General features: G+C 41.8%; 1 protein-coding gene across 1 annotated transcript in view; it reads left to right on the forward strand.

Annotated features, from left to right (window-relative positions):
• The window catches only part of PGM5 (phosphoglucomutase 5), a 183,106-nt gene that overhangs the window by 101,588 nt on the left and 67,216 nt on the right, over positions 1-14,302 (forward strand). The window contains exon 7 of the mRNA XM_042964222.1: positions 9,428-9,543. Within this exon, the coding sequence (XP_042820156.1) occupies positions 9,428-9,543 (116 nt within the window). The remainder of the gene's footprint in view (positions 1-9,427; positions 9,544-14,302) is intronic.

Consider the following 14,302-nt stretch of genomic DNA (forward strand, 5'->3'; position numbering starts at 1 on the left):
CCAGGAAACGATGCTAATTGAATCCAGAAGAGAAAAGAAAGAAAAGGTTTTAAGAAAGAGAAGTTTTGTTTACAGAGACACATTATCTCCTGGGTTCAAGTTGTCACATGATTTCTGACTACTTTCGGCCTGTAGGAGTGAATGCATTGATTCTAAATCTTCCAACTGTATTACATAGGCAGTTTAAAACAGCTTCAGTAAGGTGTCTACGTAACCAGGAATTCAAAGCAAAACAAAAATACAAGAAGGCAATTCACTTTTTGCTGCCCGGGAAGCAATCTCATAGGAATCTGGAAGACTGCTGATGATTGTCTCTCCATGCCTCAGCTTAGCTGGAACTCTTGGGGCTTCAAACTCACCGGCCCTAGCCTTTCAACAATTTTTATTCCTTGAAAATAATTAGAACCAGAACCAGTTTACATCAAAGTGCTCAAGCATCAAGATTGTAAACAGACACTTGTTAATTCCCAGATAGAGGATTCCAGATTATTTACTAGCTTGGGAGTGCAAACCTGTGATTGTTTCCATTTTACATATTTTTCTCTAGGCTCTTTGGTCAATTTCCCAAAGCCATTTTTTTTCCTTTTAAACAAAGTCAAGATCCTCAGAAATATGCCTGCCTTATGTTTCCTAACAAAATGTATAATCTAATTGAGAAGGATCCTATTTTTCCCCCATAACACTTATCTGAAATGCAAGTGCAGAAGTTTCTAGATAAAGCAGCAGAGGCCCTTGGGTTAGGGGTCCACCTTTGTTTTACAATTGGCCAAAAACTAGATGTTTAAAGGGAACATAAGATATGCAGTTATCGCTTGTTTTTTTTTTCTTGTAAATATTCTTTAAATGAAATGTCCATTTCCCTTTGAATTAAGTGAAAGATCCAAAGCAAAAAACAGTGATCAGGCGTTTACTCTGTAGGGCATTTTGTGGTTCTTAGAGCCCTTTCATTTCATTATTTACCATCTCGTTTGATCTTTACAACCTCTCTGATAGGGATGGGCAGGGAAGGTGTGATTTAATATGTGAGTTTTGAGGTCTAGACCAGGCTGAGCTATTACAGGCCTCAGGAACAGGCAGCTCTCTGCTCAAGTTTATATACGCGGTTGAAAAACTTTTGTGGTCATCTTATTATGACAGCCTCCCATTTTATTTTACCTGGAAGTGTGACTCGTTCCACCCAAAAGGTGAGTGTAAGAGTGGACTTAAATGCCTGTGAGTTTAAGCCCTTCTCCCCCAGGGGCCTTTCGCCAATAGCTCAAAGTGAGGGTTTGAAAGACCAACAAGCTTGTCACAGATCAGGACAATTTGGAGGCAAGGCTTACAGTCCAGAGTCCCAGGGAAACGTCTGGCTGAAGCTACTCTTTGCACAGCCATGCCTGAGATCACAGTATTGCTTGGTTTCCTCCCCTTCTCCGTCCTAGTCTTCTAGCCCTTACACATCTCTCCATGATAAATTCCTTTTTTTAAAAAAATTCTTTTTTTAAAATCTTTATTTATTTTTGAGAGAGATACAGACAGACAGAGTGTGAGCAGGGGAGGAACAGAGAGAGAGGGAGACACAGAACCTGAAGCAGGCTCCAGGCTCTGAGCTATTCGCGCAGAGCCCGATGCGGGGCTTGAACTTACAAACTGTGAGATCGTGACCTGAGCCAAAGTCAGATGCTTAACCACCTGAGCCACCCAGGCACTCCTCTCCATGATGAATTTCTAGTAGAGGAATCTGTGTCTCAGGGCCTGCCTTTAGGGAACCCCATCTGAGACACCTAGATGGCTAACACTCATTCTCTAGATCTCAGGTCAAATGTCACTTCTTAGGAATTCCTAACTAAAGTTCTCCTCCCACCCCAACTGATGAGCATCCCTCCATGATAGCACATCCTAATAAAATTTTTATATGTGCTGGTTAGTCTTTGACCCTAAGACACATAAGGCAGGAGCCACGTGTGTTTGATTTAACATTGTGTCCCCCGTGCTTAGTATAGTAGCTCAGGAACAATCAATAAAGATTTATTAAATGGGGGAAAAAAAGAGGACACTTTACGATGGCTATTGGAAAGTAAGGCCTAACTGAATTCTGCCTGATTCATATTTGGAAGGTGAGTAGGCTGCCTTAGAAATGCTTTTAAAGTGCAGACTCACATTAGCCCTTCTTTACCTTCGACAGTGCCAGACATCAAAGAAGGGATCTGGGAGTGAACTCATCGACGTGAAAATACCGACGGGCTCATTCTCGGGCAGTTCTGCTAGATGTCAATGTCGGCTAGACATTAACCAGAATATCCAGAATGCTATTAAACTCCATTTGTAGTAGTTTATTTCTTGAGATTATGTAAACATGACCAATTCAAACATGGCCTTAGTCATAAATACTGCAGGGGGCTTTTTCTTTTAAGTAAATGTTTATTGAAGTCTAACGTATGTAAAGAGAAGGACAACTCCTGCGTCGCTCAAGGACTTTTCACAAAGGAATATTCCCATGCAACTACCATCTCGAACAAGCAACAAAGCAGGGACCCTGAAGATCCCTTGTTCCCCATTTCAATGAACTACTTCCTTCCTCCTCCCTGGAGATAAGGGCTATCCCGACTTCTATCACCAGTGACTGTCACCAATGTAACTAGGGTCAAGTTAATTAACACATTCATCACTGCACATAGTTACTTCTTTTTCGGTGAGAATGCTACTCTCAGAAAATTTCAAGTGTACCGTATGTGTTATGAACTAGAGTCCCCATGCTGTACATTAGACCCTCAGGACTTACTCATCTTGACTTGGATGTTTGTGCCCTTTGACCAGTGTCTTCCCAGTTTCCCCACCCCCTAGGGCCTGGCAACCACCAATATATTCTCTGTTTCTGGGAGTCTGACTTTTTTCAGACGCCATGTACGTGGGATACCATGTACTATTTGTCTTTCTGTCTCCGTCTTATTTCACGTAGCAGAACGCCCTCCAGGTTCATCCATGTTGTCACATATGGCAGGATTTCCTTCTTCTTTTACGGCAGGACAGTATTCATTGTATATCCATATCACATCTTCTTTATCCATTCATCTGTTGACAGACATGTAGGTTGTTTCCACATCTTGACTACTGTAAACAATCATGCAATGAACATGAACGTGCAGATATCTTTTGGGGATCCTGTTTTCATTTCCTTTGGGTATATACTCAAAAAGTCAGATTGCTGGATCATGTGGTAGTTATTTTTAATTTTTTGAGGAACTGTCCTACTATTTTCCATAGTGACTGTACCGATTTGCATTCCCATCAACAGTGCACAAGGGGTCCCTTCTCTCCACATCCTTGCCAGCTCGTATCTATTGTCTTTTGAATAATAGCCATTCTAACAGATGTGAGGTGATATCTCATTGTGGTTTTGATTTTGCATTTCCCTGATGATTAGTAATGTTGAGCATCTTTTTATATATCCGTTGGTCATTTGTATGTCTTCTTCAGAAAAATGTCTACTCAGATCCTTTGCCTGTTTTTTTTTTTTTTTTTATTGGATTGTTCGTTTTGTTTTTGAGTTGTAAGACTTCCTTACGTATTCCGGATGTTAAATCCTTATTGGATATAAGGTTTGCAAATATTTTCTCCTGTTCCATAGGTTGTCTTTTCAATTTGCTGGTAGTTGCCTTTGCTGTGCAGTAACTTTTTGGTTTATGTTGTCCTCCTTGTTTATTTTCGCTTTTGTTGCCTGTGCCTTTCATGTCTTATCCCAAAGACAACTGCCTAGACCAATGGCAATGATTAGTTTTGTCTATTTTGAACTATGTGTAAATTGAATCATATAGCTTATATTCCTCCATGCTGATTTCTTTAATTCAATGTTATATTGTGTGATGCATTCATGTTTTTCGATGTAGTGGTAGTTTGTTCATTTTCTCTGTTCTGTGCTATTCCTTTATGTGAATATGTCACGTAAACAAATATACCACAGTCAGTACTGATTTGCATTCCTTTAGCAATACGTGAATTCCCAATCTTCACCAGGACTAGGCAATACCACCTTCTCAGCTAGTCTTGTGGGTGTGTCGTATTATCTCATTGTGGTTTTATTTTATTATTGTTATTGTTATTATTATTTTTCGGGAGAGAGAGGGCAAGCAAGGGAGAGGGCAGAGGGGGAGAGAGAATCTTCAGCAGGGTCCATGCTCAGCTTGGACCCTGATATGGGACTTGATCTCACAACCCTGGGATCATGACCTGAGCCAAAATCAAGGGTCATTCAACTGGCTGAGCCACCCAGGTCGCCCCTTCACTGTAGTTTTAATTTGCAGTTATCTGATCTCTACTGACGGTGAGCGTCTTTTCATATGTTAATTGGTCAATTTAATATCCTCTTTTGTAAAGTGACTGTTCAAGACTTTTGCCCAAGGCTTTTAAAAATGGTTATGTGCCTTTTTTTTTTTATTATTATTGTATCAGTCTTTTAAATGTAAACTGCATATAAGTCTTTTGTTGGATATATGTGATGAAAATATCTTCTACTCTCTGCTATTGGGGGCTTTTAAAAAGGGGGCTGGGAGTTCGTTGTGTAGAAATAAGAATCATGAGCCCTCCTTGGCTCTCAAGAAAGTGGACATTTGAAGATAAAGGAAGAGGAACCCAGATCTTGCGCTCTTTAAGTCTATTGCAACTTTCTCGAAGTAGCATTCCAAGAGCAGCTGGGTATGCTTCGTGTACTTGATATAATTAATCATTGTATATTTGCCTATTCTCTCACATGCTACAAGAGTGTCATTAGCCATTGATATTCCAGCAGAGTATATCACACATAATAATGTAGTACTGTATAATTAGGTTAATAGATACTTGAATAACTACTGTGGTCGTGCACTACACTGAAGGCACAAAAATCGTATGTCAGCATGCCTTCACCTGGTGAGATTTTAGAGCCCTGTTGGGATACTTTTGTATCTGTTACCTTGTTTGATCGCATGAAGGTAGGGTGATGACCAGACTGGTAAAATAGAAAAATATATTCTCCTGCTCCTCAAACCTTTGTTTTCAGTTAGTCATTGCCCTAATTCTACAAGATCTTTATTTCCAGGAAATGCCTTGGTCTCATTGTGGTAGCCTGACTCATTAATAACTGATGAAATTCTCTTTCTCAAAATGACTAATTTAAATAAAACATGCACAAATGACTTAGCTATATTTTTAGGAAACTACAAGGAAAAAAAGTCCAGAAAATAGGGATACTTTGTTCCCTGCCATCCACCCACACTGCTTAAATAATAGATATTAGTCAACTGAAATCATACAGAATTTATGAAGGGCAAATCTGACAAGGTGCTCTATTATCCTAAACATCGGAGAGCCGTAAAAGGGTATACGATGTAGTTCCTACCTCGGAGAGCTTTTAACACATTGGTGGTGATGGTGGTGTGCGTCTGTGTGGGGAAGAAAAGTTCAAGAAGGTGACAACGTCGACAATGACAACACGAACAAGGCCCCCGCCAAGTGAGAGGAAACAGAGTCACAGGAAGCATTACTTTGGATTTATTTATTTTTTTTTAATTTTTTTTTTAACGTTTATTTATTTTTGGGACAGAGAGAGACAGAGCATGAATGGGGGAGGGGCAGAGAGAGAGGGAGGCACAGAATCGGAAGCAGGCTCCAGGCTCTGAGCCATCAGCCCAGAGCCTAACGCGGGGCTCGAACTCACAGACCGCGAGATCGTGACCTGAGCTGAAGTCGGACGCTTAACCGACTGAGCCACCCAGGCGCCCCTGGATTTATTATAATGAAGAGGAATGGTTGTATTCATTAGGATAATGGAGCCTGTGACTACAACGCTAGTCTCAAAACGTGTAATCCCTCAAACGCAGCACAAGGTTCTCAGTCATCAAAAGTTAAAGACAGGTGTTCCTGACTGGTGGTTGATTCCGCTCCAAATGGCAATTTAGAGACCTAGGTCCTTTCGTATTGTGGGCCCACCGTGTTCAATGTATAGCTTCCAGGTTTGCTAGGCTTGTCCCCATGAAGCTGGCAGAAGGAGAAAGAACATGGAAGATGGGACGTTTGAATAGCCCAATCTGAACGTCACTTCCACTCAAGTTCCATTGGCTGGAACTTCACCATGTGGCCCACAGCTCACTGCGAGGGGGGGGGGGGTCGGGAAGTGTAATCCCGCTGTGTGTCTGGGAGAAGAGATGGGTTTGTTGGTCACCTAGCAGCGTCTGCCACAGGCTTCATGGTGGCAGGGCACTTAAGATCGGTCTTGAAGCAACGTGGAGTATTCTGACAGAGATTCGAAAGCATTAATCCGGGTAAAACGCAAAGCATGAAAAAGGACGCAGGAGTAGTTAGTTGACAACATCAAAAATGAGAGCGCATCCTCGGAAAATGAGAAATGGTCCGGTTATGAAGAGCTTGGCATGAGCTGCGTGAGAGAAACCGATGGAACGATAGGTGGGGGCTGTTTCCAAACTGAAGCCACATTTTTAGAGGTTTGCAACTCATCCCCAGAAGCTTACACCCACCAGGGGCCTTTTGGTTTTGTTTTGTTTTGTTTTGTTTTGTTTTGTTTTGTTTTGTTTTGTTTTGTTTAACTACCAGAAGTCAACTCCCACTTGCAGGACAGTTGGGGTTGAGATTGATTTTCTTGCTTTTGCTTCCTACTCTGGTCTTTCCTAGAAAGTGAGTTCTTCTGTTTGTCTCCACCACGTGGTGGCAGCGGCCAAGAGGGGGTGAAGACCCTCAGTGTGAGCGGCTTCATTCTGAGCTGTCAGAAATCTCCAGGGGGGTCTCCTGTGGAAACACCAGTCTAGAGCATGGTATTTGCTGAATGCTGTGTTTGGGATGGATCCCAAGTTCAGTAGAGGGAGGAGGGCGGTGGGGGGTGGGGGCAGGGAATTCCTTTCTTACTCTAGGACACCATCAGCTCATGCTCAGGATCCCGGGATTGAATTACCCATATTGTTTTCTTAGCTTGCATAGCTGCGTCTGGGGCTCCTAGTTATAGAAGTATCTGGTCCTCTAAAACTCCAGCCTCAGCCCTCAGCCTTATGACCTCCTGACAGTGATTAATTGGGAAGGGTGGGAGCTAGGGAAATCCTTTCCCCTCCCTTTAGATCTGCCAACTTGGCTTTGAACCTGCAAGAGTGTGTGAGCCAGGAAATGTATGTCCCCACACTCTCCACCCCTTTTCTTACCCTTATGTCTGTTTCATGCTGCACTTTCTATTTGGCAATCATATACAGTCATATTTGCTAAATGAATTTTGACCTAGGCTTTACTCTGTGCTGACACTGGGAAGCTTCTGTGTGACTTATTCCACCTCCTTCCTTCAGCTTCTGACTATGAAATTAATGGCTGTGAAAATTTACCTTTGATCTACAGTTTGGGGAGGATTTCTTTCATTGTTCCTACCAGGATATAAGTGTGATCTGTATATCTTTCTTAGGCCACTAAAAAAAATACACAACAGAACCTTTGATATAACCCTGGGACATCTAAAAAGTGCTTCTTTTCAAAGCAAACTTGAAAGAGATTTAGCACAAAATTTTTCCAGATCTTGAACACATCAACTATATTTGGTATTATGGAAAGGAAGGTGTTTGCTTTCCTGTGGCAAGGGTTTCTAGATATTCTGTTTTCTCCAGCTGGCCACAAAGTAAAACCTAAAGAAAACAAAAAAACCTAATGAAATCATGATTGCATTGTGTCCTCTGTCCTTTACGCATCTTTCTTCCTCTTCTTCACCAAGACACCCGTCCTGGTTCCCGTTCCTGGCCACCTTCTGTGCTTATACCCTTTGAAAAACTAGATCTTGTTAGCGGCAGGCATTTGGTGTTTTTTTGCTTTTTGTTGCTTGCTTGTGGGAAAGATGAAATTCGTTAGGTCATTGGCACAGAACTGGATCATTCCCCAACATACTCTCTGAGATCTGTATGTCTCTTAAAACATTTGGGGCGACAACAAGGTATCGTGGACTGGAACGTGAGCAGAAATTAAGCAGAATGTGGGTCCAAATTCTAGCTCTGCCTCTTACCTCTGTGGAATCTTAAACAAAACACGTGACCTCTCTACTCTGCTGAGCCTGAATTGTGACAGCATTGATTAGTTTTAGCTGTCCTTGAAGTGGATGTCAATGGGACGCTACAGTGTGTATTTTCTTGTTCCCCGTTTCTTTTACGTGATATGATGTGTGTGAGATTCATCATGGGGTTGCATGTAGCGGTGGTAGGCTCAGCGAAATTTAAAGTAGCGCCTTCTATATCACAGAGCCTCTGTCTGTTCAACTCAGTGGACATCCGGGTGGTTTCGGTTCTTCCGAATCGTGATTCTGTGATCATTTTGTGTAAAATCTTGTGTTCTTATTCTGTTGCGCACTGTCCTACACTGGGCTCCCCAGGAAGCAGCTCGGAGAGAGATTTGCTTGCGGGAAATTTATTCCTTTCTGCCCATCCAGATCAAACGTGTCTTCAAAACCAGCACCTGCTGGGGGGAGTGAGGAAGGGGATTGGACAGAAAGAGAGAGGTTGGACTGCAGTGCAGTCACAACAAAGACCTCAGCCAACCTACGCGGATCTCTAGAGCTGAAATGGCCCTACAGAGTTAGGCCAAATAGGGGCAAGGAGGCTAGACCTTTAAATATCCCACATTGACCAGTCATTGGATGTGGACTGACCCAGGAAAGGGAGCATGATATTTTTAAAGTTTGTTTATTTATTTTGAGGGAGACAGAGACGGTGCGAGCAGGGGAGGGTCAGAGGGAGAGGGAGAGAGAGAATCCCAAGCAGGTTCCATGCTGCCAGCTGCAGAGCCTGAGGCGGGCTTGAACCTGCAAATCGTGAGAGCATGACCTAAGCTGAAACCAAGAGTCAGACGCTTAACCGACTGAGCCACCCCAAAGTGGTGCCCCACTTTGGTGCCCCAAAGGGAGCATGATTTTGAGTGAGGTATCTCTCTTTAACAGAGAGTAGGAGACATATCTGTGAGCTGTTAGCTATCAACATTTCTAACAGCTGGTAGAGTAAGTCTTTCAATCCTAAAAGTCCTACGTGTGTGTGTGTGTGTGTGTGTGTGTGTGTGTGTGTGTGTGTGTCTGTAGATATTGTCCAACAATATTCCAAAGTGTTTGTAACCAGCCTCCCTCTTAATTTAGATTCTGAACTCCCCAAGTGGGATCTTACCATAAAGATAAAGGAACATTTATAGAAGGGAAACATAAATGAGAATATTCTATACGTTAACTTAATATTTTCTGTGTTATGGGGAAAGCAAAACTGAGAAACATCAGAATAGGCTATTTGTCATTTTCTACCTTAGGGCTTAACATCCTGAAAAATGTCAACACTGACCAGAATGTTCTGAAGTCTAGTTATGGAGTTAATAAATTCTAAAGACTTCCTTCTGTGCTGAGAAAAGAAAGGAAAAGAGATATGAATTGACTGTTGCCTTGAATTTAATTTTTCAGAGTGGCCAAATCGATGAAGGTTCCTGTGTATGAGACCCCAGCTGGATGGAGATTCTTCTCAAATCTGATGGACTCAGGACGGTGCTCTCTGTGTGGAGAAGAGAGCTTTGGCACTGGTAGGTTTTTGCTGACGTAATGTTACTGGAGAGGGTGGCTATAGCCCTCTGTGACCCCAGTTTGGAGACCTGTGACCCCACTGTGAATCAAATGCTAGAGGAAGAGATAATTAGAGGGAAAAAAATCAGAGAAACCTGGGGGGATATGTGCTATGATACCCTCGTCTCTTCTGTCCATTTTTTTTTTGTTTGTTTTTATTTGGGTCATATGTAATTCTACTTTTAATTTTTTGAGGGACCTCCATTTTGTTTCCCATGGTGGCCGTACCAGTTTCTATTCCCACCAACAACGCATGAGGGTTCCCCTTTTACCGCATCCTCACCAACGCCTGTTGTTTCTTGTGTGGTTGATTTTAGCCATTATGACAAGTATAAGGTGACATCTCATTGTGGTTTTGATTTACATTTCCCTGATGATTAGTGATGTTGAACATCTTTTCATATGTCTGTTGACCATCTGTGTGTCTTCTTTGGAAAAATCTCCCTTCAGGTCATCTGCCCATATTTTAATCAGATTGTTTGGGTTTTTTTTTTTTGGGGGGGGGGGTGTTGAGCTTCCTAAGTTCTTTATATATTTTGGGTACTTACCCCTTATCAGATATATTACTTGCAAATATCTTCTCCCATTCAGTAGGTTGCCTTTTTGTTTTGTTGATAGTTCCCTTTGCTGTGCAGAAACTTTTATTCTGATGTAGTCTCAATAGTTTATTTTTGCTTTTGTTTCCCTTGCCTCAGGAGACATATCTGGAAAAATGTTGCTATGGCCCATGTCAGAGAAACTGTCTGTTTTCTAGGATTTTTTATGGTTTCATGTCTCACACTTAGGTCTTTAATCCATTTGGAGTTTATTTTTGTGTATGATGTATATTTACCCCAAGGAAACGAAAACACTAATTTGGAAAGATATATGCACCTCTATTTTCATTGTGGCAGTATTTCAAATAGCCAAGATATGGAAGCAACCCAAGTGTCCATTGACAGATGAATGGATAAGGAAGATGTGGTGTAGTGTGGTGTGTGTGTGTGTGTGTGTGCGTGTGTGTATGTATGTATGTATGTATACATACATACATACATACATACAGTGGAATATTACTCAGCCATAAGAAGAATGTGACCTTGCCTTTTGCAACAACATGGATGGACCCAGAGGGCACTGAGTGAAATTGGTCCATCAGAGAAAAGCACGTACTGTATGATTTCACTCCAATGTAGAATTTGAGAAACAAAACAAATGAATGAAGGAACAAAGATACAAGCCAGAAAACCCTCTAGACTCCTTTTTAAAAAAAATTTCTTTATTCTTGAGAGAGAGAGAGAGAGAGCAAGTCGGGGAGGGACAGAGAGAGAGAGGGAGACAGGACTCAGGACCTCTGCTTAGTACTGATGTAAGATTCTGGGCCCAGAAAGGTTTCCTACCCTTTCTCCAAAGGGAGAAGGTTTTTGCTTCAAACCCTATTCCCATAGCAATGGATTTTTGCATGGGCTTTCAGGATGAGAAAGTTTGCAACTTGTGCCTCCAAAAGTTTAAGCCTTTTGTTTCCTGTGAAAGAAAGGTTTGGGGAACTCAAAGGGCTTCATGCTTATGTCTCAGAAGCTGCTCCTTACCTGCATGCCTGCACCACCATATCTCTCTCTCTCTCTGTTTCCAGTCTTTTCTGTGATCACCCAGTGAGTTGGAAGTGTGTCCCTTGTTTCTGGGGATTCCAAGCAATTTTAAACTAACATGACTAACATGACTATACTTGGCCTTTAAGAATTTTTGAGCCTCTTATGTGACTTCTTAATTTTTACTTATATGGAAGCATCCTCTTTTTCCTATGCTCTCCCAAAGGGGTGACAGTTTTGTGTCTTGTTTCTCCTTGAAGGGGGTTGTCAGTTTTTGGAATTCACTTTATTTGCCTTGTGATCTCAGGTTTCTGATGGGTTCAAGAAAAGTTATGATTTGGTAGGTTTCTGGCCTTTTCTTATTACTGGGATAGGAGTAACATTCTCTTGGAGATTTCTACATCCTAAACAGAAATGCAGAAGTGGAACTCCAAAAGTAATTTTTAAATAATTTCTCTCCTATTCTCACCCCTTCCTTAATAGTTTTTTTCCAGTTGGGATCCAAAGATCTTTAATTTTAATTTTTTTTAACGTTTTATTTATTTTTGAGACAGGGAGAGACAGAGCATAAACAGGGGAGGGTCAGAGAGAGGGAGACACAGAATCTGAAACAGGCTCCAGGTCTGAGCTGTCAGCACAGAGCCCGACGTGGGGCTTGAACTCATGGACCGTGAGATCATGACCTGAGCTGAAGTCGGCTGCTTAACTGACTGAGCCACCCTGGTGCCCCGGTATCCAAAGATCTTAATATTATAACTGATTGATATCTCTTAAGTATCTTTTATCTTTTAGTTTTTTATGCTTATTTATTTATTTTGAGAGGGAGATTGAGTGAGCAAGGGAGAGGGAGAGGGGGAGAGAATCCCAGGTAGGCTCCATGCTGTCGGTGCAGAGCCTAACGTGGGGCTCGAACCCACACACTGAGATCATGACCTAAGCTAAAACGAAGAGTTGGGTGCTCAATCACTGAGCCACCCAGGTGTCCCCTCTCTTAAGTATCTTTTAATCTGCATATCATCCTTTCACGTGTTCTCTAATTTATTAATTGAAGAAACTGGGCCATATGTCCTACAGAGCTTTTAACAGCTTTGATCTTAATGTTGATATCCTCGTTTTTCTTTCTAATTTCTTTGGTGCATATTCATATAAGGAGAAGCTATTGATTAATATGCCTTGTCTCTGAGGTGAAACCACCTTAGGACATTCTATTATTAATAGATATTTTCTTTTCTAGCATTTTCTTTTCTAAAAACTCTACAGTCTCTTGTGACTTTTTTTAAGGTATGCAGTCATATAATCTATGACTAAAAGATTTTTTATGTTTCGTTTTTTAATATTTATACCTCTTATGTCATATTCTTATTGCATTAGGTATAATCTTCAAAATTGTATTTAAAAATAATGGTGATAACTCATGACTTTAATGGAAATGGATTGACTCTTTTACTATCCGTTGTGGTGATTGCTTTTTGATGGGGGTAAAATCTTGATCAGGTTTATATATAATTTTTCCCATTCTCATTTTAGCTAGAATCTTATTAGAAACTGCTGTTGGATTTATCAGGTGCCCTTTCAGGACCTAGTGATACACTAATACTTTCTTTTCTATTTTATTATGCACGTTATGAAATATCATGATCGAGGTGCGGATGTCAAACCATCCTTGAATTCCTGAGACTAAAGTCCTGTTTGGTCAGGCTTAAACAGATTGCTGTAAAACCACGTTAACTGGTCATAATGACAGCACTTCAGGCTATGTTGGGGTTCTGAAGAAATTTCATCCTGGGCAGTTTTCTTCTCTTACCCAAACTGGTTAGACCCTGAACTAGAAGGTATTTAGAATACAAGTGCTTAAGATCACACCTTAAGAAACTCAGGTCTTTGGTTACATAATTAGAAAGATGCACAGATGATATTCTACAATGCACAAACTTTAAGTGTCCATGATAGAGGAATAGCAAAAATGCTGTGGGAGATGCGAAAATGCTTTGGGACTGGAGGTTCAAAGGAGACTCCAGGAAAGATCTGGAAGCTGGGCTAGTTCTTAAAGAATGGGAAGGATTTGTACACACAGAGATGAAAGGACCGGCCCTTGCCAGATGGAGGGATCGATGCCAAGAAAGAAAAAAGAGGTTGGAGAGCAGGGGATATGTGTTACCAGTAGCCAGTTGTTTGGTTTGTCCGAAGACATGTTTTCCAAATACGAATCAAGACTCATTTGGGGTCATGAGATTAGTGAAATGTCATGAGCAGCTTGTGAAAAGCAACTGAGTAGGCTAGAAACCTGTTGGAATGCATCGTGTTTAGTAAAGGTAAACGTTTATTCTGAGAAGTGTGTATATATAAACATGCCCACAAGTATCTATGTGTATGCTTGGTCTCCTTGTAACGTGTGCTTATTGTGGGTCGTGGCCAAAAATTTCTGGAAAAGACGGGCCTGTAGCGGAGGTCAGCAAACGTTTCTGTAAAGGGGTTGGAGAGTAAACACTGAGGATTTTGCAGACTACTGCCTTTTTCGCGGTTCCTCAGCACTGCCTCTGTAGCACAGACGCAGCCATAGACAATACATAAATGGACAAGGAAGGCTGTGCTTCGGTAAAAACTTACGTAGAAAAATAGGCAAACCTCTGATTTGTAGGATAGGTTAGAGGAGGGATTATCAAGAAGCAGTACCAGGAGGAGAGGTGAGGAGGGGTCAGTTTGTGAAGCCCTTCACCTGCCTAGCTTAGACGCTGGGGCATGATTCGACCGGAACTGGGAAACCGTGTTCTGCACTGGAGGGACTTCTGCTCGAAGACACCTTTCAGAGCCCGACGCGGGGCTCGAACCCACGAACCAGGAGATCATGACCTGAGCCAAAACCAAGAGTCAGATGCTTAACCCACTGAGCCACCCACGTGCCCCTACTTACAGGCACCTCTCGGCAAACTTTGCTCTTGGACAGTTACGCAGACTGCAACTTGTAGGCTGGCCGAGAAGGGGATTTTAAAAGTCTCTCGCAGTCGGGCTTAGTTACCAGTTTTTCCTTTTAAGGAGCATGAGGCATTGCCTCCTCCACCATTCTTCAGGTTCAGGTGACTTTAGCCTCATTAGCCTGATTTGACAGATAAAGCTCCTGAGCCCCAGAAGTAGTGAAGTGACTCACGCAGGG

This window comes from Panthera tigris, chromosome D4 (genome assembly GCF_018350195.1).
Source record: "Panthera tigris isolate Pti1 chromosome D4, P.tigris_Pti1_mat1.1, whole genome shotgun sequence".
Classification (NCBI taxonomy): domain Eukaryota; kingdom Metazoa; phylum Chordata; class Mammalia; order Carnivora; family Felidae; genus Panthera; species Panthera tigris.